The 27,015-nt window shown below is 42.1% G+C and overlaps 2 protein-coding genes across 3 annotated transcripts; one reads left to right on the top strand and one right to left on the bottom strand.

Annotated features, from left to right (window-relative positions):
- Nucleotides 1–349: 349 nt before the first annotated feature.
- Nucleotides 350–14,039, top strand: LOC124634973 (tryptophan--tRNA ligase, mitochondrial). 2 transcript variants are annotated; one of them, XM_047170678.1, is made up of 5 exons: nucleotides 350–599; nucleotides 672–866; nucleotides 3,345–3,729; nucleotides 3,941–4,092; nucleotides 12,642–14,039. In XM_047170678.1, the coding sequence occupies exons 1-5, from the start codon at nucleotides 489–491 to the stop codon at nucleotides 12,939–12,941; spliced, it is 1,143 nt and encodes a 380-aa protein (XP_047026634.1). In that variant the 5' UTR covers nucleotides 350–488; the 3' UTR covers nucleotides 12,942–14,039. The 2 variants fall into 2 exon arrangements, with proteins under 2 accessions (XP_047026634.1, XP_047026635.1); XM_047170679.1 differs by having other exon boundaries at nucleotides 352–599; nucleotides 676–866.
- Nucleotides 12,442–27,015, bottom strand: LOC124634975. The gene is made up of 3 exons (XM_047170680.1): nucleotides 26,635–27,015; nucleotides 21,338–21,455; nucleotides 12,442–13,204 (listed from the first exon to the last, which is right to left on the bottom strand). The coding sequence occupies exons 1-3, from the start codon at nucleotides 26,854–26,856 to the stop codon at nucleotides 12,942–12,944; spliced, it is 603 nt and encodes a 200-aa protein (XP_047026636.1). The 5' UTR covers nucleotides 26,857–27,015; the 3' UTR covers nucleotides 12,442–12,941.

The following is a 27,015-nucleotide window of genomic DNA, read 5'->3' as shown; positions in this document are numbered from 1 at the left end:
TGACTTCGAATAGTTTATATGTGTAAGTTTATACCTTGATATGTATTTTCTATTTTATAATTGTCGTTTCATAGACATCCCATCTGACGCAGGTGTCAAAATCGCTCTGATTTGCCATTTTGGGCAATGCATAGTTTGCAGTGCATTTCAGTGTGGTAAGCTTTTTGTTCGCAACGTTCTATCTAGTACGTAGTACATATATATCGATGTTTGTATGCATCATATGGATGTTCTTGTCTATCGTTAGAATATAATATGTCAATGCGGCGGCCATTGACATATATTCTGGCAGTACTGCTAGGCAGTGTCAATGTCAAATTTGAAACGTCACGATAACGCAAACGCAAATGTCACTCACACGCTCGCTCGCAAGTTGCAATCCATACCTACCTATCTGTAATCTTTCATGAGACTGAGAGCAAGAGCATGAGAGTCATAGAGGAAAGTAATATATTGATAGTGTAATCTATTCTAAATACAATTATTGAATGTTAAGCTTAGTCAGATATTCAAATATGCGTAGCATTATTAAGACTAATTATATTAAGTGTAACCGATGTGTGAGGCATGTAAGATTAAAGCGTCAATTTTCAACAAAGGTACGTTCATTGGGTGTTTGAACCTAACCTTTTGAAAGTGGTGTTTGACACGGATGTGAACATGTAAATCAGACAGGCAGCGATGAAGGTGGGTCGGAGGGCGGTCGCGAGGAGTGGCCGCGGCGCGTGGTGACGGGGCTGCAGCCGACCGGCGCACTGCACATCGGCAACTACTTCGGTGCCGTGCGGCGCTGCGTGCGCCTGCAGGACCAGGGCGAAGACCTCACGATATTCATAGCCGACCTGCACTCTCTCACCACACGCCAGGTTCGCTACATAATATTAATACTAGCTTTCGCCCTCGGTTTCACCCGCGTCCCGTAGCCGGATGGTGGCAAAAACTAAAGAACGAAAGGTACATCAATCATTAATTAAAACAGCATTAACAGTTTTCTGAAAATCACGTCATAAACTTTGCAAAAGGCCCACGAAGTTTCGGTCAGTGGGTCATCTTGGGGATGGCTTATGAGATAATACTTATCCATACAGCCTTGGCCAAAAGTATTGAGCACCTTACAAATTTCGCTAGATCACGGTAATTATGGGAGAAACCCGAATCTATCGTTGAAGTATTCTTTTATCGGTTATCTATAAAGATTTTAAAACAATGACTTATGCCGCAGTTGACAATAAAACACCTGGGTGCAAGAAAATGTGTCTTTTACAATTTTTGAATTTATTTTCTAGTTCGCTACCATCGCTCGTTGAGACAACATCCAGTGATCTAGTGCGCCTTTGGTATTTTATTTCAAAGTTTTAAGTGTTATAGTTGCGATAAGCCAAAATGAAACGAACTTTATTTAGAATAACGAGTGCAGATACAGCTTCTGTACGGGCAAGGGAAATCACAAGTAGAGATTTCCAAAACTGTGAAATGTTCGCGCCGATCCGTGCATTATGCTATTCAGCGATTCTCTGATACCGGATCACATCAAAATACACCGAGAACCGGGCGCAAACGCATCACCATAGGCCGTCAGGATCGTCAGTTACTGAGAGAGTCATTAAGAAATAGGAAAAAAAACATCTTCAGAGCTCGCTGCTGAGTTTTCAGAACAAATGAAGAAAACAATTTCTGCTCGAACTACTCGTAGAAGGCTTCAGAAAGCTGGTCTGAAAGGCTGTAAAGCAAGGAAGAAGCCATGGCTCTCCGAGAGCAACACAAAAGCTCGGTACAAATGGGCCTTACAACACCGAACTTTCACCGCTGAAGATTGGTCAAATGTTGTGTGGTCAGACGAATGAAACTTTGAGGTGAGTAAGTCAATTTAATGCCCTCACAAAATAATATGAAATGGTTTAAATTCTAAACGCACAGAGGAAGTTCTTTTTATTTCCGGAACTCAATATTTTTCTCTTTATTGCAGATTTTTGATACACCTGGTGTGACCTTTGTGCGTCGCCGGGTGGGCGAAGAATTTAAGCCAGAGTGTGTGGTCCCAACCGTAAAACACGGCGGCGGCAGTATAATGGCCTGGGGTTGCGTGACAGATTCTGGAGTTGGCGAATTGTTCGTGTGTGAGGGCCGCATGGACTCTTCTAAGTACATAAATGTGCTAGAAACTGCGTTGCTGCCTTCATTCACGAAACTTTTCGGTGACACGAACATGGATAGTGATAAATGCCAGCAGGATAACGCGCCTTGCCACAAATCTGCCCGCACTATGACTTGGTTTCAGGAAAATAGCATAGAGCTTCTTGACTGGCCTGCCCAGTCGCCAGATCTGAACCCCATAGAACATTTATGGGGTTTATTAAAGCGTCGAGTTAGGCGCCACACAATTAACAACAGAGAAGAATTGAAACGCTACCTGCGCCTAGAATGGAACGCGATTACTGCTGAAGACTGTAAAAATCTTGTTAGCTGTTTACCAAAAAAAAATTCTGCTGTAATTAAGGCAAAGGGTGGACCCACAAAATATTAATTTTCAATGAATAAATAGTAAATTACAAATAAAAAAAAGTTTTGTTTTATTTCTGTTTGATACTCCGCAAAAAACTGAAAGATGTCATGGGTGCTCAATACTTTTGGCCAAGGCTGTATATATCTGTTTCATAGAGAATCTATTTTGTATGATTTACTATTTGAAAACTAGTTCAAATTATACTTTTATTAGGTTTTATGATTGCTGTCCAGTGTGTCAAAACTTCAATTTTGATCTCAGTATTGAAGCCATTACTTAACTTCAGTGGGATTCTAAAAAACTTTATTGGAGAGTGTTCTACCCTATGCATGACTGCCTGGTGGGTCTTGTAAAAATCCAGTTTTAAAATCACTTTTAAAAAATGATTAGGTGCATCAGCCTAGAATTCCGTGTCTAGACTCTAGAGTATGCAGCTATGTTTATTTCTAGCTCTTCAGTGATAAGCACAGTTGTCACTACATAAGTGGAAAGCTCTCATGAATACATTACATTACTGCTGCAGAGTTCCCTCAACTTAGTTTCGTCTCCATCATCAGATCAGCTCTAAACCTTCACTGTAGTATAGTGTTTACGCTAAACATGCGCCTAACTTTTGAGCTTTGCTGTTGATATTCAGGGTTTCCATCATCAGATCCTAGACCTGACAATGGGACCATTTGGGAAGTATATATCCTTTCTACCAAATTATTGTTCAAATCGGGTAAACGACAGAGTCATGCACGAACATACATAAAAAATTACAATCATCTGAATGGAGATTCTCCTTTTATGGGTAGTCGGTTAAAATGAGGATTCTCTGAGTGTAACGCTTGTCGCGTAGGAGCCACAGCAGCTTCAGCAGCGCGTGCTGGAGCTGGCGGCGTGCCTACTGGCCAGCGGCGTGGACCCCGAGCGCAGCGTGGTGTTCGCGCAGTCGGCCGTGCCGCGCCACGCCGAGCTGTGCTGGCTGCTGGCGTGCCTGGCCACGCAGGCGCGGCTGGCGCACCTGCCGCAGTACCGGCAGAAAGCGGCCGCGCTGCAGGACGTGCCCGTGGGGCTGCTGCTGTACCCCGTGCTGCAGGCGGCCGACGTGCTGCTGTACGGCGGCACGCACGTGCCGGTGGGCGCGGACCAGGCGCAGCACCTGCAGCTGGCGGCGCAGCTGGCGCGCAGCTTCGCGCACCGCTACGGCCGCGCCTTCCCCACGCCCCGGGCGCTGCTACCCGGTCAGTCACCTAGTTATGTGCAGGCATCACTGTTTCTTAAAATTACTCCTTTATGTCCTACCATTACGTACTCCCTTAGGACCGGCATTAAAGTATTTCTACGGGGCTAAACTGTTGTTGTTGTTACAGCCTTTTTATCGTCCCACTGCTGGGCACAGGCCTCCTCTCACATGGAGAAGGACTAAACTATGTTCGTTTAACTTTGTTGCAGACGACGGCAGCGACCGCCTGCGCAGTCTGCGTGACCCCAGTAAGAAGATGTCCAAGTCCGACAGCGATCCCAAGTCGCGTATTCTGTTGATGGATCCCGATGACGTCATTCAGATGAAAATTAGGAAAGCCGTTACCGACTTTACGCCACAGGTAATTAAATAAAGAAGAAATGGGGTCCGTTCACACAGACCGGCTCGGAGAGCATCGGCGCGCATATTTCTTTTCACAAACCGGAATCGGCTCCGATCAGCTGCGTGAGCGTTAAAGAGCATGCAATTGAAGCCAAACGTCTGCAAAACCGAGAAAAAGAACGCGATCGGAGCCGGTCAGCTCCTCTTATTATTTCACACCAAGCGCCTTTGAGCATTCTTAATGACAAAAAATAAATAAAACCGACTCCCAAAAACACTGAAAAGCAAAAAAAAACTATTATTAGGTGCATCGTGCCTAGAAGTCAGTGTCCAGTGGATGTAGCTAAGTTTATTTACCGACTTCTAGGCCGATGCACATAATAATAGTTTTTATTTGCTTTTCAGTGTTTTTGGGAGTCGGTTTTATTTTTTTGTAAAAAGTTTTTTATTTTTAACTTTTCAGTGACAAGCACAGTTGTCACTATCTGCATAAGTAGAAAGTTCTCAGCATACGAATAATATAAGCCTAAACACGAGGTAGTTTACTCATTCAGTGTTCAAGTTCCCTCGACCTTTTCTGGTCTCCTACATCAGGTCAGCTCCAAACCTTCACCATTAATACAATTGCATAATGTTATCCATACGCCTAAGTGTCAAGTTTTTACCCTGCTATGCCTACAATTTTCGAATGTTGCCCTCGATTTCTGAGGTTTCCATCATCAGGTCCTGACCTGGTGATTATGGGACCACCTGAGAGATAAACCCAATCAAACAAAAAAATAAATTGCAAATCGGTCCAGGCGTCTTCGAGTAATCGGTGAACATACATAAAAAAAAGATCCCGATGAATTGAGAACCTCTTACTTTTTGGGAAGTCGGTTAAAATGCAGTGCACATGCAAGAATAAACCTTAATACAAATACTAAGTACTCGATTTTCAACGTGTTAAGAATTTGCTCTCCTCTCTGAGCCGGTGTGTGAAGGGACCCTTAGATGTTTGGACGCCTTTTGCTTTGAACAAATAATTCACATCGCCCCATTTAATTTGTTTAGGGCTCCCAAACAAAACTGATGCGAATTTCGGAATACAATTTTGTGCGATAAACCGTTTGGTAAAGATTGTTGAACAAAATACTCGGCAATCTGAATTTTCTGGATACAATATGTTGTCGACTCGGTTTTATGTGTTGTTAATCAGGTAAGGCTGTCTGCACGAAATTATTATGTGAAAAGATTTTATCAAGTTTCCAGTATAAATGAATAAGAACCAGTGAGAGTAGTTTCCAAGGGGCTTTAAATCGGCCTCTAGACCAGCGGTTCCCGAATTCTTTTGGTTTCGGAACCCTTTTCGTTTCACCATTTTTCGGCGGAACCTTAGCTTAAGTAAGAAGTAAACTAAAGACGTAAATACATTTAGATAGGGCTCGTGGCGCGTGGTAGCGCAACAAATTGTTATATGGTTAAAGACATATTCAGTATACTCAGGCGTAGCATGGCTATCTGCCACACGGGCCAGAAAACAATTTAGCCGCCCTAGACTTTCTATATTATGTGAATAGTTTTCAGTTTGAAGACTGACAAGGAAACGCAAAAAGAAATAGATTGGGTTTGTACAGGTGCGAGGCGAGCGAGCGCGATTTTTTTTAACTGAAAGAAGAAGTTCCAAGCACCCGCTAGCATTGAAGGACATCCAGTGGTAGCCGGTATCGCGAGCGAAGCGAGCGCGAATTTTTTTTAGTTTAAGTACCTACACAAAATGAACAAAACCACTGTAAAATAATAAGGTCTCAAAAAGTACAATATCCACACAAAAAAGCAAATGCAAATGAATAAGCAGCTAGCGAAGAAAGCGCTATTGCTTTTTCTGAACCAGAGGAATAAAAAATAAACATCAAAGAAAACCTCGACGGAAGAGCGCGAAATTTTTTTGGTGTTGGATACTTGAGCAATTAAACGAACATAAAAGCATGACACGTAACATGGCGAAATTTTCGGATTCGCGGAGGTGCAAAAATTGGAAATAATGTCACACTTTGATTCATGGTAAAAATAGCCACTGGAAATACTCGTACGCCGTGTCATTTCACGTCCTGTCAAATGTATGAAAACGTATAATCCTGGCGATGAAATAAGCCCAAAAAATGCGGTGATTTTTGGCCTACTCGCTACCTACTTTTGCCGATTGCCGAAGACCTGGAGGTATTAAGTTAATCTACAATTTGTAAAAAACGGAATTAAATTATCTGCTGCCGTGGCCTTCCCCCGCCACTTGTCGCGAAAGTACGAGACTTACACTCCCGAGTGGTACCCACCTACCTGGTGCCTAAATGGAATTTTGGAATGCAATATTTAATACAATTTAATTGAAAATGAATAATAATTTAATATTGTCAAAAGTGAAACGATTTACCATATGGAAATCTTGAATTTTCCACGGAACCCCTGAGGGCCTGTCACGGAACCTTAGGGTTCCGCGGAACCCCATTTGGGAACCGCTGCTCTAGACCCCCTAATCTTTAAATATGAATAGTCAGTAGACAAGGTTATTGCCTAGTTGTGTAAGTAGTTTTAAAATCAATCAAACTACTTTCTACTGTACCTTTGTTTAAAATCTTAATTAAAAATATTGCCCCGAAGTTTGAATGTTGCGCTCATTTGGTGAGGACTTTTTTGTGACGTTGAGTGTGCATCTTGGGTTTTTTGTACATCAATGCCCAGCGCACACTGAAAGCGTGATTACTCTGACTGACCTCCTCAACCCAGTTACCCGGGCAACCCAATACCCCTTGGTTAGAATGGTGTCAGACTTACTGGCTTCTGACTACCCGTAACTAGAGATGGGTAACTCAGGAGTGATAGATAAAAAAGATATGTATCTTTCCGTTCTTATCACTCGCTCTTTGTATCAGTTCAAATCCGAATGTATCAGTGTATCTTTAACAACTCATTCAATCCGTCGTCCGTTTGTATCTGTGTTGCACTCGCACACACAGCATTGAGCGGCTGGCGTCACGGTTTCTCATCGGAAAGTCCAGACATCTCTTTCGCACTTCCCTACTTAGAATGTTCTGTCTCACTTTCTCGATACCGAGAATAAGTGTTTGACCATTATTTTTATTTATTTATTCGATTTACACAGCTTTAACAGCCAATTACATAAATCGTAAACTTAAATTTAAAATGAAAAATAGAAACTTAAAAATAAACTTAAAAATATTATAAACTGATATACGAATCTATCTATCCTAAACGAATCTATCACTCTTAGTTCGTACTGATTTAGTGATACATTGGATTGAATTGAACGAAGCGAGTCACTCTGAGCAACAGTCCAATGTCACTCGCGGATTCGAAAGGATATAGAGATACAAAAGAGTGATACATATCCCAGTGATCAAAAGATATATATCAATCTTTTCTTTTCAATGATATGTTTTTCCCATGTCTACCCGTAACGACTATCAAGGATCTTCAGTGACAGCCGGGACCTACAGTTTAACGTGCCATCCGAAATAGGGTCATTGGTGTTTAAGATATACTTAGCAAGTACATACAAACTAAGAAAAGTTGCATTGGTATAGTTATCGGCACGGATAATGAGCTCCCGGCGGAAGAGTGGGGATCGCTTTGCGCACTTAAGGCAATAAACCAATAAATCACTTCTGCGCAGGTGAAGGTCAGGGCTCAATATCCTTGCCGATGATTATACTTGCCTGACCTGGAATCAATAGGACAACAAAAATATATTGATCCTGGCCGATTTCGGCCACAGCGACTTGGATCTGCGCTTAATTTTGAGAGCTTCGCTGGTGTGCTCTCCAGTGACTGACAAAGCCAATTTTTGCAGTGAATGTCCGTCCACATTCACTGCAAGTCAGCACTGGTCCGATATAGGTGTATTGTATGGCCGCGGGTGGTCGGGCCTTCAGCTCATCTCGCCTAGCGTCGAGCTGTTCTTTCCGCCGGCTCTCAAACTCGCACACCTTGTCCTTAATAGTCCGCCTCCATTTGGTCCTATCTGCCGCCATAGCCTCCCAGTGTGACGGATCTAAGTCACATCTCTTCATGTGGCGTTTCAGCACATCTTTGTACCGCAGACGTTGACCACCCTGCTTACGCTTGCCAGTCTCCAGTTCTGAGTAGAAGACCCGCTTTGCTATCTGGCATCTGACATCCGGGAGACATGACCAGCCCAGCGCAGCTGTCGACGCATTAGATAGGCCTCAATACCGCTGACATTAGCGCGTCTAAGTACTTCCGTGTTACGAACACGGTCCGACCACTGGATGCACATAATGGCACGTAGGCATTTTAGATGGAATCTATCTAATGTCCGAATATGCTCGCGGTATAGACACCAAGTCTCAGAGGCATATAGGAGATTTGGCAGAACTATTGCCATGTACACAGCTACTTTTGTAGAGAGCTTTATGTCATGTGAGCGGAACACCTTGGCACGAAGTCTACCAAAAGCTGCAGCAGCTGCTCCTATTCGGCTGTTGACTTCGTTATCAAGGAGACACCTGGATGTTATGGTGCTGCCAAGATATTTAAATTGGTTTACTTGCTTTAGCGAGACATCTCCGAGTCTAATGTCATCTGGGGCACTGTTCACAGTATCAAGTGCCATGACTTCGGTTTTCTTGACATTTATCTTCAGGCCAAATCTGCTGCATGCCTGCAGTAGTCTCGACATAACCTCTGCAGCCCATCTGGGGATTCCGCTACAAAACACAAGTTATCTGCATACATCATCTCAGTGATAGTCGCGTGAGACACTCTTGTGCGAGCCTTGAGTCTATTTAGGTTGAAGACACCACCGCCATCGGTACGAAAACATATACGGATACCTTCGAACAGAGTCTGCAAGGCTTCCCGAACGACAACTGCAAAGTACAGGGCAAAGAGAGTTGGAGCGAGCACGCAGCCCTGTTTCACACCGCAGCTCACTTGAAAGAACTCCGAGTCTTCGCCCTGCACACTGACACAACAGCGCATGTCATCATGCAGAAGTCGTATCATTCTTATAAACTTGTCCGTGCATCCAAGTTTCGCTAGTACCATCCATAAGGCTTTGCGCGGCACCGAGTCGAAAGCTTTCTCCAAGTCAACGAATCAAAGAAACAATGGTTGATTCTGCTCACGACTCTTCTCTAGAAGTTGACGGATAGAGAAGATGGCTTCACACGTACCTCGATTCGGCCGGAAGCCAAATTGGGTTTCAGGCAGTATGTCTTCAGCCAAGGGCATCAAGCGGTTCAGTAAAATTCGTGCAAAGGTTTTGCCTGGAGAGGTAAGGAGAGAGATACCTCTATAGGAGTTGCAGTCAGATTTGTCGCCTTGACAACAAACATACATATCGATAGAACAAAGAGGAACAGATATCCATTCCACCCTTTTGTATTTATGCAAATGGAATGGATGTTTGTTCCTCTTTACCTTTTTTATAGCATTAATAGGATAAATTAAATGAAATTAATTGTATCAATGATCATATGATTACAGTAACTCGAATAGTATGCACAATTCCATATACCTATCTAGACACACGGCAGTGTGTCCGCCAAGTTCGAGCAAAAAAGGCGACACACCGGCCGTGGGTTATATTACACGAACCATTTCGGGCCAAATTCGACCCCCCTGTAACTCAAAATCTATTTTATTTACGCATATCAAATTTCTAGTATCTGTTGAGACCCCCTCACTTATCTAAAATACAAAATTTCATTAATATACCTATTGTAGGTCTTGAGATATTGACGTCAGAAAATCGCTATTTTTTTTTTACTATACACTGATTCACTTATTCACTGACTCACTCATCAAAAACCTAGACCACTTCCAATGGTCGTATTGACTTGAAATTTGGCATGGAGGTAGGTCTTTATGTCAAGGTAAAGGGAAAAATCTGAAAATGGCCAAGTGTGAGTCGGTTTCAAAATAATGAAGGTGTTTTATACCCGGTGTAAATTTATACCCCTAAGGAACTAAAACGAACTAAATTTATCTATATTTATATAATATATCTTCGAATGGTACAAAGGTTTGTATTTAGTCAAAGTAAAGTAAAAATCTGAAAACGGCCAAGTGTGAATCACTTTCGAAAATAACGAATGTGTAACTTTGATCCACGAACATAATATATGATAACATGTCTTGTCAGTCAGTTGGTAAATCTAGACATAGTTAATCTAGTTCATTTCTTTGTAAGAAACATAGTGCATATTAAAAAATCTAAAAGATAGTATAAATGAGACATTTCTTTAACTAACTTCATCATAAGAAAAAAATAAAATAAACAACCTTACAAAAATAAATGAAATCCCACCCAAAACAAAAATGTGAAAGACTGCCAAGTTCGATAATATGGGAATGCTTCGCCTATAAAAGAAGTGAGATCTGAATAAGTACCAAGTTCCATACACATACCTCAGTTAAAAATAGTTACTTTTTAATGATGTTACTTGGCAAGTTTTCATACACCTTGTTATAAACCTACTAAACGCAATGAATCAAGTATTTAATTTTCTATTAAAACTTGCCAAGTAATCATCATTAAAAAGTAACTATTTTTAACTGAGGTATGTGTATGGAACTTGGTACTTATTCAGATCTCACTTCTTTTATAGGCGAAGCATTCCCATATTATCGAACTTGGCAGTCTTTCACATTTTTGTTTTGGGTGGGATACTACTAACATGAAAAATAGCTTCTTAGGCTGCGGCTTCACTGAGGCGGAGACGAGCGGAGCGGAGAGGAGACGTGTGGGGATCGACCAATCCTATTACATGAAATCCACATCTCGTCTCCACTCTACTTCAATGCCGATGGAAATAGTCAAGCGCTGCGCTCGTCTCCGCCTCAGTGGAGCCGCAGCCTTATTCGCCCGCCTTCCACTGCGAGCGGAACGGACCCATTACGGACTCCGCTGTACTCGTAACGATAATTTTCATACAAGTGCTTCCAGTAAGGGCCTATGCACAACACGTTTTTTAAACGCGCCGTCGACGCGCGTTTTAGCGATACAGACGCGATACGCACGCAAGACAGACGCAGCCTGTAGACCTTTGCACACCTGTATACATACAGACGCGCTTGTGTAGCGATACAGACGCGATGCAAACGCGCGTGTGTAGCGATGCAGACGCCGGTGACGCGCGTTTGCATCGATACAAAGGACAACAAACTGCTCTCCAGGATAAAATCGCGCCGTCGACGCGCGTTTGTAGCGATGCAGACGCGATGCAAACGCGCGTTTGTATCGATAGAAGCTGCTCTGCAGGATAAGCGTTCCCAAAACGCGCGTCGACGGCGCGTTTAAAAATTGTGGTGTGCATAGGCCCTAAAGCGGACAGGGGCGGAGGGGAGTGAGCGTGTTGAAAGAGTCACTTACGAGGTTAGCGAGTTGAGCGAATTTCCCACGGACTGCGTACGATACTCGCTGAACTAGTTTTATTATATTTCATGCAGGTATTTCCACTGCAAAAGAGTAAAGCAGAGTGGAGCAAGCGAGTAAAGCAGAGACGCCTGCGTATGCTTTTGAAAACTAGTTTTGAACGGAGTCGTAACTCGTATACTGTTTGTTTACCATATTACTCGTATTTTATTTCCTATATTAATATAATCATCTTCACTAGAAGTATCTGACATAAATAGTGAAATTCACAAAAACGTCTTGATGCTACGAAGGGCTGCCCAATACTGGTGCTCAGCTCCCCGCTCGGACACATCGCTGGATGCAGCCAGAACTAGGCAGAAAATGAACGGATGCTTCCCGCTCCGCCTAGTTGAACTCGTTGTCAGTGGAAGGCTAAAATAAATTATTTTAAAAACTCTTAAAAAACCATTTATCATTTCAAACCCCGTTCCGGTCAACTATTTCTCGCTCATTTCACTTACGGAGTGGAAAAGTGTAAAAACAGAAATATTGAAACTATCGTAGAGTATTTAATTGAAGATGTTCATTTTGATATGGCACTATAAAGGCCTATTCAGACCTAAGCGGTATTCGCTACCGTCTGCGGCAGAGAAAACCCAGTGGGTATGCGATAATATTACTGTTCACACCAAAACGGATTTCGCTATCCATGTTGGTAGAATAACGCGCGGTAGTCGAGTTTCGCTTAGAGAGGTAAGAAATTTTCGCGGAGTGAGGGGCGGGATGCATGCCGCTGCTCCCGCGCGGTATGTACTTCTACCCACAGCGGCAGCGAATATTGCTCAGGTCGCTCTAGCCGCGGTACTTGATACTAAATACCTGAGCGAAATCCGCGCGGTATGTACCTCTACCCACAGCGGCAGCGAATATCGCTCAGGTTTGAATAGGCCTTAATGGTCCTGAAGCAGTGATTTTAATGAAAATAAACAATATTCTAATACGCTCATATACAGTCTCTCACGTCCATACAGCAAACAGACGCAAGTGTTAGCTGACAGCTGTAAGTCTGTGAGAACGACTGAATAGAGGACTTTATTTTATAATAGAAATAAATTTTTGTTAAAGTGATTCCGTATGAAAAAGGTCCAATCGCGTTTTATCAGACAAATGTGAATCGCAAACTTTCGCAGGTGACGTTCGAGCCGCAGAGCAGACCCGGCGTGTCCAACCTGGTGGCGATCCACTGCCTCGCGGCCGACAAGCTGCCCGAGGAGGCGGTGCTGGAGGCCGAGGGGCTGACCACGGCGCAGTACAAGCGCGTGGTGGCGGGCGCGCTGTGCGGCGCGCTGGCGCCCGTGCGCGACGAGGCGCGGCGCCTGCTGGCGCGGCCGCAGCACCTGCGCGACGTGCTGCGCCACGGCGCCGCCCGCGCCCGCGCCCGCGCCGACGCCGTGTACGCGCGCGCCGCCGCGCTGTGCGGCCTGCGCTAGCTACAGGCGGTGGTGGTGCAGCGGCGCCAGCGGGTCCAGCGCCGCCGGCCGCTCGCGCAGCAGCGCCAGCAGCTCGCGCAGCAGCTCCACGGCCTGCGCCACGGCCTCGGCCTGCTTCTCGGCGGCCAGTGCGCTGCGCATGGCGGCCTCGGCCAGCAGCTCCTCGGTGGCGAGGCGCGGCGCGTCGGGCGGCGGCGCGGAGCCCTCGCTGCACATGTCGTCGTCGGAGCCTCGCGCGCGCACCGTGCCGCACCCGCGCTCGTCTTGTAACAACGCTCATAATCAAAATAGTGCAATCGATCCAAAGAAGACTTAAGTCCGAGTTCATCGACAATGAGATAAACACTGTTTTCATAATCAGGCATTTAAACATTATCACTTGTTTAACCATGAAGCGGTAGTTTTCGCTTCGAGTGCTTCATGAATGAAACAACGAATGTAATATTACCCTAAAAACTAAGAAGTCAAAATCATGCCATAAGGTATCACATTCAGCTGCGGGATTGTTCGAAAGACCGCGGCCCTGGTACAAAAAAGGCTTACAAAAGAACTGCTGATAAGTTATAGTCAGTAAAAGTCTGACACTCCCTCTCGCCGCTAACCCACAGCGGGAGGAGTCACTTAATGATGGGTCACCATTCCCGTGGGGCACGTCAATTGTCTGCAAATTATCGACTTAATGTGCGGTAGAAGAATCGTTTAATTCGTCGTTAGGCAGTTGGCCCGCAGACGGTGAGGAAATTACTTACTATTTTAATTGACGTGCCCCACGGTTTTATTTTAGTCTAGTCTATGCATATGTTTATAATCCCACGAATGTATCTATTTTATTATTTTTTGGTTTTTAGTACATTTATCTTAAACATTGCAATGTATGTTTAACATAAAACCGTTTAACTTGAAAAGTTTTTTTTACCTATTTTTATTTTCTAGTTTTTAGTTTTTCTTTCGCATTCAGTTTAATTCTATTAGTGCTTCATTATTGCAAGGTTTCTTGCCCGTTAAGTTTATTGCAGTCCAACTCCTCTATTGTTGGGGCCAACTGCAATCTTCTTATATCTTAGATTTCAATTTGGCATAGTAAATTGTATTCTACTTGTTGAGACCTTTCATTTGATACCCATGTTGACGGGATTGATAAAACCTACGTTATCCGCCATTTTGTAGTGGCCGCCATCTTGGATTTATAATGATAATGAATAAACATAATTGTATTGTCACCGAAATCCAAAGTGTATACAAAATTTCAGATTAATCGGTTGACAGGAAAAGGGTGAAATTTGAATTACTAAATTTGACGCAAGAATAAATAAAAACAAACGGGGTGAGCTAAATAAAACCGTTTAATAAAAGCAGTGTGCCTGCCTTTGGAAATAGTTCTTTCTTTAGTGTATTTTAGGGGTACCACAGCTGGTACAAATTAGGCAACACTAAGTTTTATTCTTATGTCAGCCGGCATTATAACTTCGAAATGCTAAACATAAAACTATAGTCACAAAAAAGGTCACTATTAAATTCTTGACCGTTATTTGAAGCTTACTAGTTTGAGATAGGCACCTACGTGTTTTCCGCTTTTATCTCTGTCCTTTTCTACCCCATATCTTGCATCTCTCTCGCACACCGACCAGTTTCACTCCCCACCAGGCAGGAGGCGACGAGTGTTCTCGGCGGCCACAGTTCGTCATTGGCGTCTTGTTTTCCGCCCGAGAAGGTTGGTCTAACCAACCGCTGTAGTATTTCGTTGAAAAATAAACTCAGTGCTCTAGCAGAACACAGGTGAGTTTATAATATTTTATACAATTTGTTAACGGTTTTACCGTTCGATATTCGATTTTGCGAAATCAAGTGTTAATATTTTGTACATCTACCCCTTTTTTTGTCACGAGTTTCTTCCGTGTACTTTTTTTTTTCAGTAATTTGTTTTCAGAATGAGTGACTTATAAAGCAAATACGGATGCGGTAAATAATAAAGCTACCACAGCCCGTGCACGTGACTATGGAAAAGAAAGCAAGCCCGAAGTTCCTAAGGCACCTGTGGCCCTAGTTCAATCCTGCAAGGCGTTCAACTTTTTGACAAAAAAGAATGGTGTGAGGTGCGGTCCAACCAGCATCTCCTTAGTTCGGACTGGTCACTACCGCACTTGAAGAGGGCTGGTGGTGTCAAGAAAGCTTTTCGGCCTTGAAAGACTTGGTACGCTCCCCTCGGACTGCCAGTAAGTCTGTTAGCCACCCCCATGGGGGTCGGCTCATTATCACGGCGTGTGATGGTTTTCGGCCTTGAAAGACTTGGTACGCTCCCCTCGGACTGCCAGTAAGTCTGTTAGCCACCCCACGTAGGGGTCGGCTCATTATCACGGCGTGTGATGGTTTTCGGCCTTGAAAGACTTGGTACGCTCCGCCTAGGACTGCCAGTAAGTATACTAGCCACCCCCCGCAGGGGTCGGTTCATTATCACGGACCCGCGCAGGGTACCAATCTTGCATTTTGCGAGTCGCAGCATCATTACAAAGCAGGGACCAGTAAGTATACTAGCCACCCCCCGCAGGGGTCGGTTCATTATCACGGACCCGCGCAGGGTACCAATCTTGCATGTTGCGAGTAGCAGCATCATTACAAAGCAGGGACCAGTAAGTATACTAGCCATCCCCCGCAGGGGTCGGCTCATTATCACGGACCCTCGCAGGGTACCAATCATGCATGTTGCGGGTCGTACCATCATTGCAATCTACCCTCGCAGGGTGGCTTTTTGGATCGACTTTCGAAGAGTCGCCATTATAACCTTCCCTCGAAGGGAAATGGTAATCACACTCACGCTGAATGGCGTGTGACGCAAAACTCTAAAAGCTCCCTTGGGATATCACGAGTAAATTACAATAGGAACCATGTCCAACAGAGGAAACAGAAAGCGTCCAGGACCGCAGGCGGACTTTGATGCGTCCAACAAGGCACGTAAGTTATGACTTTCCAGGCGGGTTGCCTAACATTATATCAGGACCAATGGAAAGAAATGGGAGCTCCGCCTTTCTTGTTAAAAATAATAACTGGGTATCGCATACCATTGGCCAAAAGCCACCTTTGATAGATAATGCCAGATTTGACCAGAGAGTCCAAAGAGATGGATGTCGTCATATCCCAAATGATAAAACAAAAAGTTCTATTGATAGCTGCAAATTCTGCCAGCTTTCTTTCCAATATGTTTCTTGTGCCCAAAAGGCGACGGAAAGAACCGTCTAATACTCAATCTCAAGGTTCTCAACAAGTTCATAATTACGGAACCCTTCAGTTTAATAAATGTTTTTCGGGTGCTAGAGTTTCTTCAGAAAGACGAATGGCTGTGCAAGTGGATCTCGCCCAGGCTTACTTCTACCTTCCGGTAGCCGAAGGTCACAGATATGTTCTTCGACTAGTATACAGAAGAAGACTGCTTCAGATTACGTGCCTACCATTTGGCTTAAGCACGGCACCCAAGACCTTCGCCACAGTGACCAATTTGGGTGGCTCAAACTTTGAAAACTCAAGGGTTACTTATAATTGTGTATCTCGATTTTCTGGTGGCTCACCAAGATATATTTGCCTACTTTGGGATCATTTGCACCATGTTTTGGATGGCAAGTGAATAAATCGCAAGCATTATCAACAAGATAATGACAAAACGCACTACGTGACAAACAGCACGACAAACTTAGAAGACCTGCATAGCTTGATAGGACTTTTAAACTTCGCAAGTTTTCGTTGTTCCATACGGCAGACTGCATTACCGGGCTCTCCTCACTTTCCTCAATGCAGTGTTGAACAGCAATCTATACCTACCCTATTCATGGAACCGTGAGCCAAACGGTGAACAAACCATAAAAAGGGTTCTTATAAGTCACGATTGAAGTAATGATCATATTTTATAAAAATAACTGCGAAAGTAATATACTGACAACATTAGAAATGATATTTTAGAACGATGTCTGTGGAACTTATGCAATCTTTTCAAACTTAATTGAAATCAAATATGTATAATAAATGCCGTAAATTATTTTCTTAATTTTAATGAAATATGTAGTAAATCGTTTACATTAAAAATGAACCTAGAAGTCTTGACTGTCATACATAGAACCCTACTTAATTGAAGACCACAGATACTAAGAACATTTTACATAAAAATGTGACGTTTTTGTCATCGGTCGGGTTATACCCACCATTTTGAAAAAGTGTCATTCTTTGGTTACATTGTGGGCTCACGGCTCGGTGAATGGAGTATAGCAATGTTGAACCTACCAGCAGATACCTTAGCAGATCTAAAGTGGTGGCTGGTCAGCTGCCACCAAACCTTGGATATTCATTCGCCACTTCCCTGTCACCTTATAACCACGGACGCCTCCGATGTAGGATGGGGGCACAACTGAACGGAACTCCCGTAATGGGTTCATGGAACGAGAGAGAAAAAGGCTTTCACTGCGATCTGAAAGAGATGCTTGCAGTATTAACTGGAAAATCACGGCAAGTTGCTAAAGAGATCAACAGCCATTTTTCAATGCAGAAATGGGACTGTGGTGTCATATCTAAGAAATCAAGGTGGCACCCGATCAAGGAGCCTACCGAACTTGACGTACAGAGTATTCAGTTATCTTGAGCTGTATCAAATCTATCACGTCGTGAATCATATACCAGCCCTATTCAACAGTCAGGCAGACCATCTCTCCCGACACAAACCTCCACCGGAGTGGCATCTTGTATCAGCAGTGGACCTATTTGCCTCGAAGCGAGCCCAGGGACACATAGTTGTGTACTACGTGCCCCTAGATCTGAAGGACCCGAAAGCGGGGTTCCACGATGCATTTTTCTCAAGTTTTGACTTACCCGCTAGCATGGGTATTACCGCCACCTTACCTTATACCGTAGGTCCTCAGTCATCTCAATTCAGGAACGGGAGTTAATCTCATAGTAGTTCCTTCGGTGGCACCAGGTATTTTGGCGAGCAGATTTGAAGTCCCGATCATTAGCAGTACCCTACACACTGATGAACCTCGAGCAGAAACCGATAGACACAGCAACGGGGATACCCCCTGCCAAGGTCAAGGAAATGGGGGGGGGGGAGGGACAAGGAGTCTCTCCGACTGAAGTCTTCTTCAATCCACACGCAACACTTATCAATCAGCTTGGAGTCGATGGTTAAATTGGGGCGAAAAGTATGAAATTGGATCCTATGAATCCTTGAATCCCTATTTGGACCTATACTTACCCAATTTTTAGCGGACTTACACATAGTAAATAAACTAGCATACAATACTATTTTATTACACAAGTCAGTTATAGCTACACTATGCAATGCAGAAACCACTCTAGAGCTAGGTTCACACGTTCTAGTCGGACACATTTTAAAATCAATAGCGCTGAGCAAACCTGTTCCCCGGGAAGCCGTCCATCTGGAATATTGACCAATTGGTAACCTACTTAAGTGCAGTAAACGTAGACGAGAATAATCCATTTGCAACTTCCAGGCACACTGCTGCTCTTTCTTTTGCTAGCTTGTTTCGGAAAGGCGAGTCCATGATCTTTCCTTGCTTGCAATAGACCCAGAACATTTCAAAAACAACAAAGATAATTTAATCTTATGGCCAGTCTTTGGCTCTAAGACCGACAGTTCTAGTCATAGGCAGTCGGGTTGTTGTTTGATGGATAATCAGGAAAATATAAATCTAAGTCCAGTGTATTGGGTCAGAAAGACTAAAGCCTTGTTAGAAGATAGACGGACATCAGCTAATTCCTTAAATTTATTTATATCCGTTAGAGGCCAACCAAAGGCAGGCACCCGAACGATGATGCGGGTGGATTAAGACATTGTTAAAAGAGGCAGGAATAACTACAACCCCAGGAAGCTTCCACTCGGCGGTAGCGTCAAAATCTGTGTTGACAATATACCTTTGGACGATATATTAGCAAAGGGTAATTGGCGATCAGGCAATACATTTGCCCATTTTTACAGAAGGGGAAAGATACCCACTAAATAGAAGTAGCAAGTTATCTCGATTATTTAATTAATCCAGCTGATTAATGTCTATATTTTTGTTACTATTGTTATTAAGAAGTATCGCAATGTTTTTGTTAATTACTATTAGAAAATGAAATCAATTTTTGCTTTTGTTCTTGCATCTCTCTTTTAATTTTTATTACTCATCCTTCGAGCCCCTTTCCCAACTATGTTGGGGTCGGCTTCCAGTCTAACAGGATGTAGCTGAGTACCAGTACCAGTTAACTTTGATTACATTAGTATTCCAGGACGCAATACACATACTTACATGTGATTACTCGTGTACCTAAGTACCTATTTACATACACAATTTCATTGTGCTTTTGCTCACATTGGCGTCCACTTCCACCAGGCGATAACAAACACGTCTCAAACTAGTAAGCTTCAAATAACGGTCAAGAATTTAATAGCAGCGTTTTACCTGAAATAAAACGCATATTAAATACTTACCTTATTTGAAGCTTACATTTTAATTTCTGCCTGGTGTTTTCGACTCAATGACGAACTGTGGCCGCCGAGAACACTCGTCGCCTCCTGCCTGGTGGGGAGTGAAACTGGTCGGTGTGCGAGAGAGATGCAAGATATGGGGTAGAAAAGGACAGAGATAAAAGCGGAAAACACGTAGGTGCCTATCTCAAACTAGTAAGCTTCAAATAAGGTAAGTATTTAATATGCGTTTTATTTCAGGTAAAACGCTGCTAATATGCCTACTTTCCGAAACACACATATTAGGTGACACACCGCACACGGGACTGACGCGCATGATTCAAACGAGTTATAGTTTGTATGATATTTGCATTTATCTCATAACTATTAGTGATAACTTTTATAAATGACTCGATCAAAAAACTTGAATTTGCGTTTGGGGTTACTTAATGTACGATCGTTAAATACCGGACAAGATGAATTGCTGGCTACCATTGATATTTATAAACCTGATATTCTAGCATTAAATGAAACATGGATTAGAGATGGTGAAGAAAGGTTTGCGCCCGTTATGCCTGGCTACACGCTGAAACATAAACCCAGACCGAAGGACATGCGAGGTGGTGGTGTCGGTTTCTATGTCAAGAAAAGGTTACGGTAGAGTACGGATCAAGCCACATCCCGAGTCAACACTGGAGCAGTTATGGATAGAAGTGACAATACCTGGCAGAGGGCGACTGATAGTAGGTACAGCTTATAGACCGGAAAGTCCTCAGCGATTCGGTGAGTGTTTTTTCATATGCCGATCACTTATTTTTATTGACCGACTTTAATGCTGATCTACTTAAACCGTCTACAAGCTCAGTGCAAGAAGTGATTTCTTTCTGTGTACAACATAGCCTAATAAACGTTGTCAAGGATGCAACACGCGTAAATGATAGGACCTCTTCGCTTCTCGATCTTATAATCACAGACTCACCAGACTTATGTAAAACTGTGAATATTCACCACCCAGCTATAAGTGATCATGCCTTGGTGTTAGCAGAAATTCTAATTGAAAAGCCGAAGGAACACCCTAGATACATGTTTGGGAGATCCATAGATAAAATAAATGAGGAAATGTTTGTTGCTGACCTCCTGAGTGTTTCGTGGTGTGATGTTTTGGGCATACCGGAATTGAACTGTCAAATTCAGCGATTTAATGAAATTATTCTGAACATTTTTAACTCGCATTTTTCTCCTTCTATTTGTTGTCCTATAAATGTAAAGTGTATGTGTAGCAAATAAATGGTTTAAATGGTTTTAGTTGCAGTTAGGGCTGCCATCTCGAATTTTGCCAAACCCGGACAAACATTAAAAATACCCGGACATTTGGCGTAAATCGCATTTTTTCCCGAACGAGAACGTTTTTTTTTTTAAATAATACTTAATTTGTAATCCATTTAATATTAACATTTACTTAAATTCAATGAGGTGCTTCCTTACATGAAAAGTGTCCGGGTTTTCCCCGGACACTTCTTGAAACCCCGCCCGGACGGCCTCCAAACGAGGACAAACCCGGACGGATGGCAGCCCTAGTTGCAGTGTACTACCGTTGCTACAAGAAATCGTAAGGTAAACAACCATAAAATAATACAAGAACCCCGCAAACATATTTTTGTTTACTACAATTTACTCTGTTGTGTTATCCAATCCAAAATGGCAGAATGTTTATTATGGCGTTCATAGTAACTTGTTGTGTTACACAATGTGATAGAAACAGAAACAAAATTGCATTTTTTCGGGTTTAAAGTGCACCAAGGGGAGCTTCAAAACAGCAATTAATGCAATTACATATAGGTCCCATACTACATCCGTTAGTACCAAAATCATCGCTGGCCGTCTGAAAGCTCAGGGTCCATATACTGGCCCATTGTCCTTTAAATATTAACAAGTAGCAATAATGACTTACATTCCCGACTACTGCTGTTGAATATATTCTGGACACGTTCCTCAACACTAGAAAGGTCTCCCAGTGCTCCACCAGCAGCCGCTTTCTTACGAGCTTTGTATTTAATGTCTGCCCAGTACTGTAACAATATAAATAAATTATTAATAACACACTATATTTTTTATTTAAAGATAAAGATAAAAAGTCATTTATTCCAAGTAGGCTGAAAGTCAGCACTTTTTGAAGGTCAAATTAACAAAAGACAGCCCCCAAAACGCCCGCTCTTCACTTCATTTCATTATTATACATATCGCACCCTTAGAATGAAAGTGACTTAATTCAAAATTCCTGTAATACTCGTTTTTGCAATAAACTGACCTTAAAAAGCATAATCTATAACCCTGTAAATAAAAAGAGACCTATTTCTAACTATAACAGAGACTACGCTTATTTCGGTCTCTTTCACTGGTTCCGCTATTCGTTTACGCATATTGTGTGAAAGAGCCAGAACTAGTATTACGTCAGATGCGCTTGCGAGTGAACATGTAAAACATCGGCGAATCTCAAAAAGTGTCCGTTTATTGCGAATACTGCCACGGTAAGTTACACAATATTTTTTGCCATAAAGTGACATTTTGATTAATACGTCTTTATAAAACAAAATATGTAGGTAGTATTCAGTGACCTTTTAAGGATTAGGTCTATTTAGTAAAAAATAATTATAAAAGACAAACGACACTTATAAATATAATAATAGGTCTGTCTATGACTAAAGGCATATTCATTATTTTTGTTATTCTTAATATTGAACCTGTTTATTACTAAAATTAAAAAGTTTAAGTTGTAACTTTTTTGGAATATGCCCCTATAATATTAAAGTTGTGTGGTATGTTAAGATATTTAGGTACACAGAGCCACACATCAGTGTATTCAGATCTGTGAATTTCTACAATTTATTGATCGATGCTCACCTTAAACTTTTCCAACACGGTACGATTTTATTAACCTGATGTGGCTTTTTAACCGACTTCCCAAAAAGGAGGAGGTTATCAATTCGGCCGGTATGTTTTTTTTTTTTTTTTTTTCTATGTATGTACATCGATTACTCAGAGGTTTACAGACCGATTTAAGTGATTCTTTTTTTGTTCGACTTGGAATAGCTGCCAGTTGGTCCCATAGTCATCAGGTCAGGATCTGATGATGGAAACCCTGAGAAATCGAGGGCTACCTTCGAAAGTTGTAGGCATACATATGGTAAAAACTTGACACTCAGGTGTACGCCTAAAAGCACTATTCAACAGTGAATATTTGGAGCTGATCTGATGATGGAAACCAGAGAGGGTCGAGGGAACTCGACAACTGAATATGTAAACTACCTCGTGTTTGGGCTTAAATTATTTGTATTGACAAGACCTTTGCAACAGTGAAGGTTTGGAGCTGACCTGATGATGATGGAGACCAGAGAAAGTCGAGGGAACTCGACAACTGAATATGTAAACTACCTCGTGTTTGGGCTTAAATTATTTTTATTGACAAGACCTTTGCAACAGTGAAGGTTTGGAGCTGACCTGATGATGATGGAGACCAGAGAAAGTCGAGGGAACTCGACAACTGAATATGTAAACTACCTCGTGTTTGGGCTTAAATAATAATTTGTATTGACAAGACCTTTGCAACAGTGAAGGTTTGGAGCTGACCTGTTGATGGAGACCAGAGAAAGTCGAGGGAACTCGACAACTGAATATGTAAAATACCTCGTATTTGGACTTATATTCTTTGTATAGATGAGAACTTCCAACTTGTATGGATAGTGACAACTATTCGTATCACTGAAAAGCTTTAAATAAAAAACTTTTTTACAAAAAAATTAAACCGACTTCCCAAAACACTAAAAAGCAAAAAAAAACTATTTTTAGGTGCATCGGCCTAGAAGTCGGTGGCAAAATTAACTTAGTAACATCCATTAGACACCGACTTCTAGGCCGATGCACCTAAAAATAGTTTTTTTTTGCTTTTTAGTGTTTTGGGAAGTCGGTTTAATTTTTTTTTTCCTACACCGTTTTACCGCACTCCAACCCGTATGCATCCGACAGGACACCCGCCCACTTAACATAATTGTATTGGTTTTTATACCAATACTTTAGCATCCTAATGATATCGCTTGGGAAGTTCTTGATATTTTCTCCATTTTCACCACAATTTTCTGCATAGGCAGTCGTAAGATACGAGGTCGAAAGCCTTGGAGAGGTCCAGAAAACATGCATATACAGGTGTTTTCCTACTTGTATAGTATTGAACAGTCTGTTTGAGCCATAGTATAGCTGTTTCCGTGGATAAGATTGGCTTAAAACCAAACTGGGCATCGTTAAGTATTAAGTACTTATCCAGCTGCTGGTCAATCAGACTATCCAACACCTTTGCAATGATGGTAGCCAGGGATATAGGCCTGTAGTTGCTCTTTTTACTCGCATCTCCAGTTTTATTCTTAACAATAGGCACAACAATAGTTTTAAGTAAATCCGCTGGAAGATACGAGTGACTCAGGCACAAGCTAAAAAACATTGCTAGCACTCGCGGTAAGTGCTTACCAGCATGCAGCAAATGCTCTATACTTAGGCTGTCATGACCCAGCGACTTGCCTCTCTTTAAGTTGCGTATGACAGTAGCTACCTCCCTGGCCGTAAACCATCTGGGTCTGAAGACATCTCAAGCCCACCACCTCAAGCCCACCAGACGACGTACCCAGGGGAGACCCAACCCTAAAGGTTCTACTAAATAGGTTGGCGATATCACCAGGATCACTAAGGCCATCAATACTCACAGGCAGACCCGACCTTTGATTCAACCTGTTCGTGGCTTTCCAAAAACTACCATAATTCTTTGCGTCATGATGACTTGCAATGATGTCCATTTTTATTTGGTCCTTATTATTTTGGCACCATTTCAATTTACTTTTAAAAACCTTTCTACTTTCCACCATTTTTCATATAAATCACCATTTTTCGGTCTACCAAACAACGTCCAGGTTTGAAAATCCGAGCCTGTCTGTGTGCGTCCTTCACATGCTTATTCCAGCCCGTTATGTAACTCTTTTTGCGCTGTAATCCGTTCTTACAGTTACTTGCGATTGCACCTTCATAGAGTATACGCACAATTTCCGCATAAATATTGTCTAAAATAGTTTTATTTATTTTTATTTTATTTATTAAGGCAAACCAACAACATATACAAAAAAACTAGTATAGTTACAAAATTTCTTACGTAAGTATTTACTGTGTGAATATGTCACTTACAGGTATGCACACCATTTACAATAAGTTACAGAGTTATACTTACTTATACCATTACTGCAGTCAAAACTATGGAAAATGTTCCTTAATTCTACATCTAGTTTTACTACATTCAGTAAATTCTAAGGGAAAGTCTACATTTTTCAAGAGATCATTACAATAATTGCTATATAACTCAGTCTGCTGCAAAGCTCTGTCACCCCATGTTACTTTGTTACATTTAGGAAGTGCAACTTTTGGCCTTAATAACTTAAGATCACACTTTATAATTAGAGGTAAATGGTCCGACCAAGAAACGTCATAGAGCACACTAGCGTCTCTAACAGTGTTCCACGCCGCGTCTGTCACTACGCAGTGGTCTAACCAACTAGTAGAACCATCTCAACTAGCACACTAGTGGAAACAGCAGCCTATTTGGCAACTGTTAGCTGTACAGTAGTGCTTTAGGGGTTCCGAAAGTATCTTTAAGTTCTATTATTGCTTCTGTAGCTGCTCATAGCTGTAAATATCACTAAAGGCAGCAGAAACTGAACCAAATGTCACTCTGGGTTTTACAAGAGATCATTCTACAACCCATTTGCAGCCTACATCTTTAAAAGAGAGTTCAAAAAATTATGTTAAAGGTTAAAGCTGCTAAAAAGTTTCTATTGCCGCTGATGTACGCGTTAGAACTGCATAAAGACGCTAATTGTAGACTTTTTAGCGGAACTGTTTAAAAGATAAATTTATCACTTTTCTGCCACTAAAGGTTTCATTGCAGAAGTGATTTGTTATTTTGTGCAGACTTAAGTAGGAATTTGATCCTCTGTTCTACTTATAGCCAACACAAGGCTCCACAATAGAAGCAGGAGGTCAATAGACATTGCCTGCTCATTTAGATACATTCTGTTATTTTATTCACAAACACAAGCAAAGGTCTTCATAGTACACCCAACAAAAGTTTAGATTACATAAACGCTCCACGTTTGCTTTCATCAAACTAAATGTCCAAACGGGAGGTTTTCTTTTCGAAAAGAAAGAAAGAAAGTTGGAGTTGTACCTACTACGTGAATGCACCTTTGCCAATTAAAAAAAAAAAACATTTCACCCTTTGAGCCAAGTCCCAAGAAATTCCTGGACAAATTATTCTTAAAATATTTATCCGACCATCCATCCTCAGAGCCCTTTCCCCAACTATTTTGGAATCAGCTTCCAGTCTAACCGGATGTAGCTGAGTACCAGTGCTTTACAAGGAGCGACTGCCCTATCTGACCTCCTCAACCCAGTTACCCACCAAGTCTGACACCAGTCTAACCAAGGGGTGGTTCAGAGTTACTGGCTTCTGACTACCCGTAACAACAAGGATGTTCAATGACAATTAAAATCTGTCGGGACATTGGGATAAAGGCCTAGAAGTCGGTGGGGAAATAAACTTAGGTACATCCATTAAACACAGACTTCTGAGGTAGTTTTCATATTTTGTAGTCGAGTTCCCTCGACCTTCTCTGGTTTCCATCATCAGGTCAGTTCCAAATCTTCACTGTTGCATAGTGTTTTAAGACATACACCTTATCGTCAAGTTTTTATCCTGCGCATGCCTACAACTTTCAAAAATTGCCCTGGATTTCTCAGGGTTTCCATCATCAGATCCTGACCTGATGATTATGGGACCACCTGTGAGTATACCCTATCAAACAAAAAAATAATTAAATAAAATAGTCCATAAATAGTCTTATGAACAATGTTTTCATAACAGCGCCTGAACAATTTTTAAAGCATTTTTTTCATATGAAGGTGTAAAAAAAAAAATTAGTGAGTATGCCATATTTTTTTTTACATCTTTATCTTTTTTTTGAGATACGTCACATTGTTATAGGACGTGGGGCAATTTGTATGGATTGTGATCAGTCTTCTTTGCTCATTGTCCTTTCGATAGTCGTATGCATAGTTGTTAACTACCACATAAAGAAGTTTTTTTAAATGGGTATCAGAGCGAATCTAAAATTGTTTGATATCTTCCTAAGAAAAAAAAGGTCCTAACTCACTGACCCGGCACCATTTGTCGGGGGACTTGCGTGCTCCGCCGCTGTCGATACCCGCAGCGTTCAGCCGCTCCGCTAGCAGCCGCCAGAGCTTACTAGAACTGAACCGAGAGTAAATAGATTGTTTGCCGGCTGCAAAATCTGGGTGTTCTTCCATAAACGATACCAGTAAGTCAAGTTGCTCTGAACTAACTCTCCACCTAGTTAACACGGCACTCATGTCTGTCATACATATCCGATAGTTTCCACTGTTTCTAACATAATTGTATGTACTACTATTATGATTTTGAGGCCGAACTTGAAAAGATCATAATAAAACACATCCGAGCTACACAATTGCCACCAGGATAGAGTACAGTCAACTCATAGTCAACTTGACTGTGGGGTC

The sequence above is a fragment of the Helicoverpa zea genome, chromosome 12 (genome assembly GCF_022581195.2).
Source record: "Helicoverpa zea isolate HzStark_Cry1AcR chromosome 12, ilHelZeax1.1, whole genome shotgun sequence".
NCBI classification, from domain to species: Eukaryota; Metazoa; Arthropoda; class Insecta; order Lepidoptera; family Noctuidae; genus Helicoverpa; species Helicoverpa zea.
This window is presented reverse-complemented; position numbering and strand designations above follow the sequence as displayed.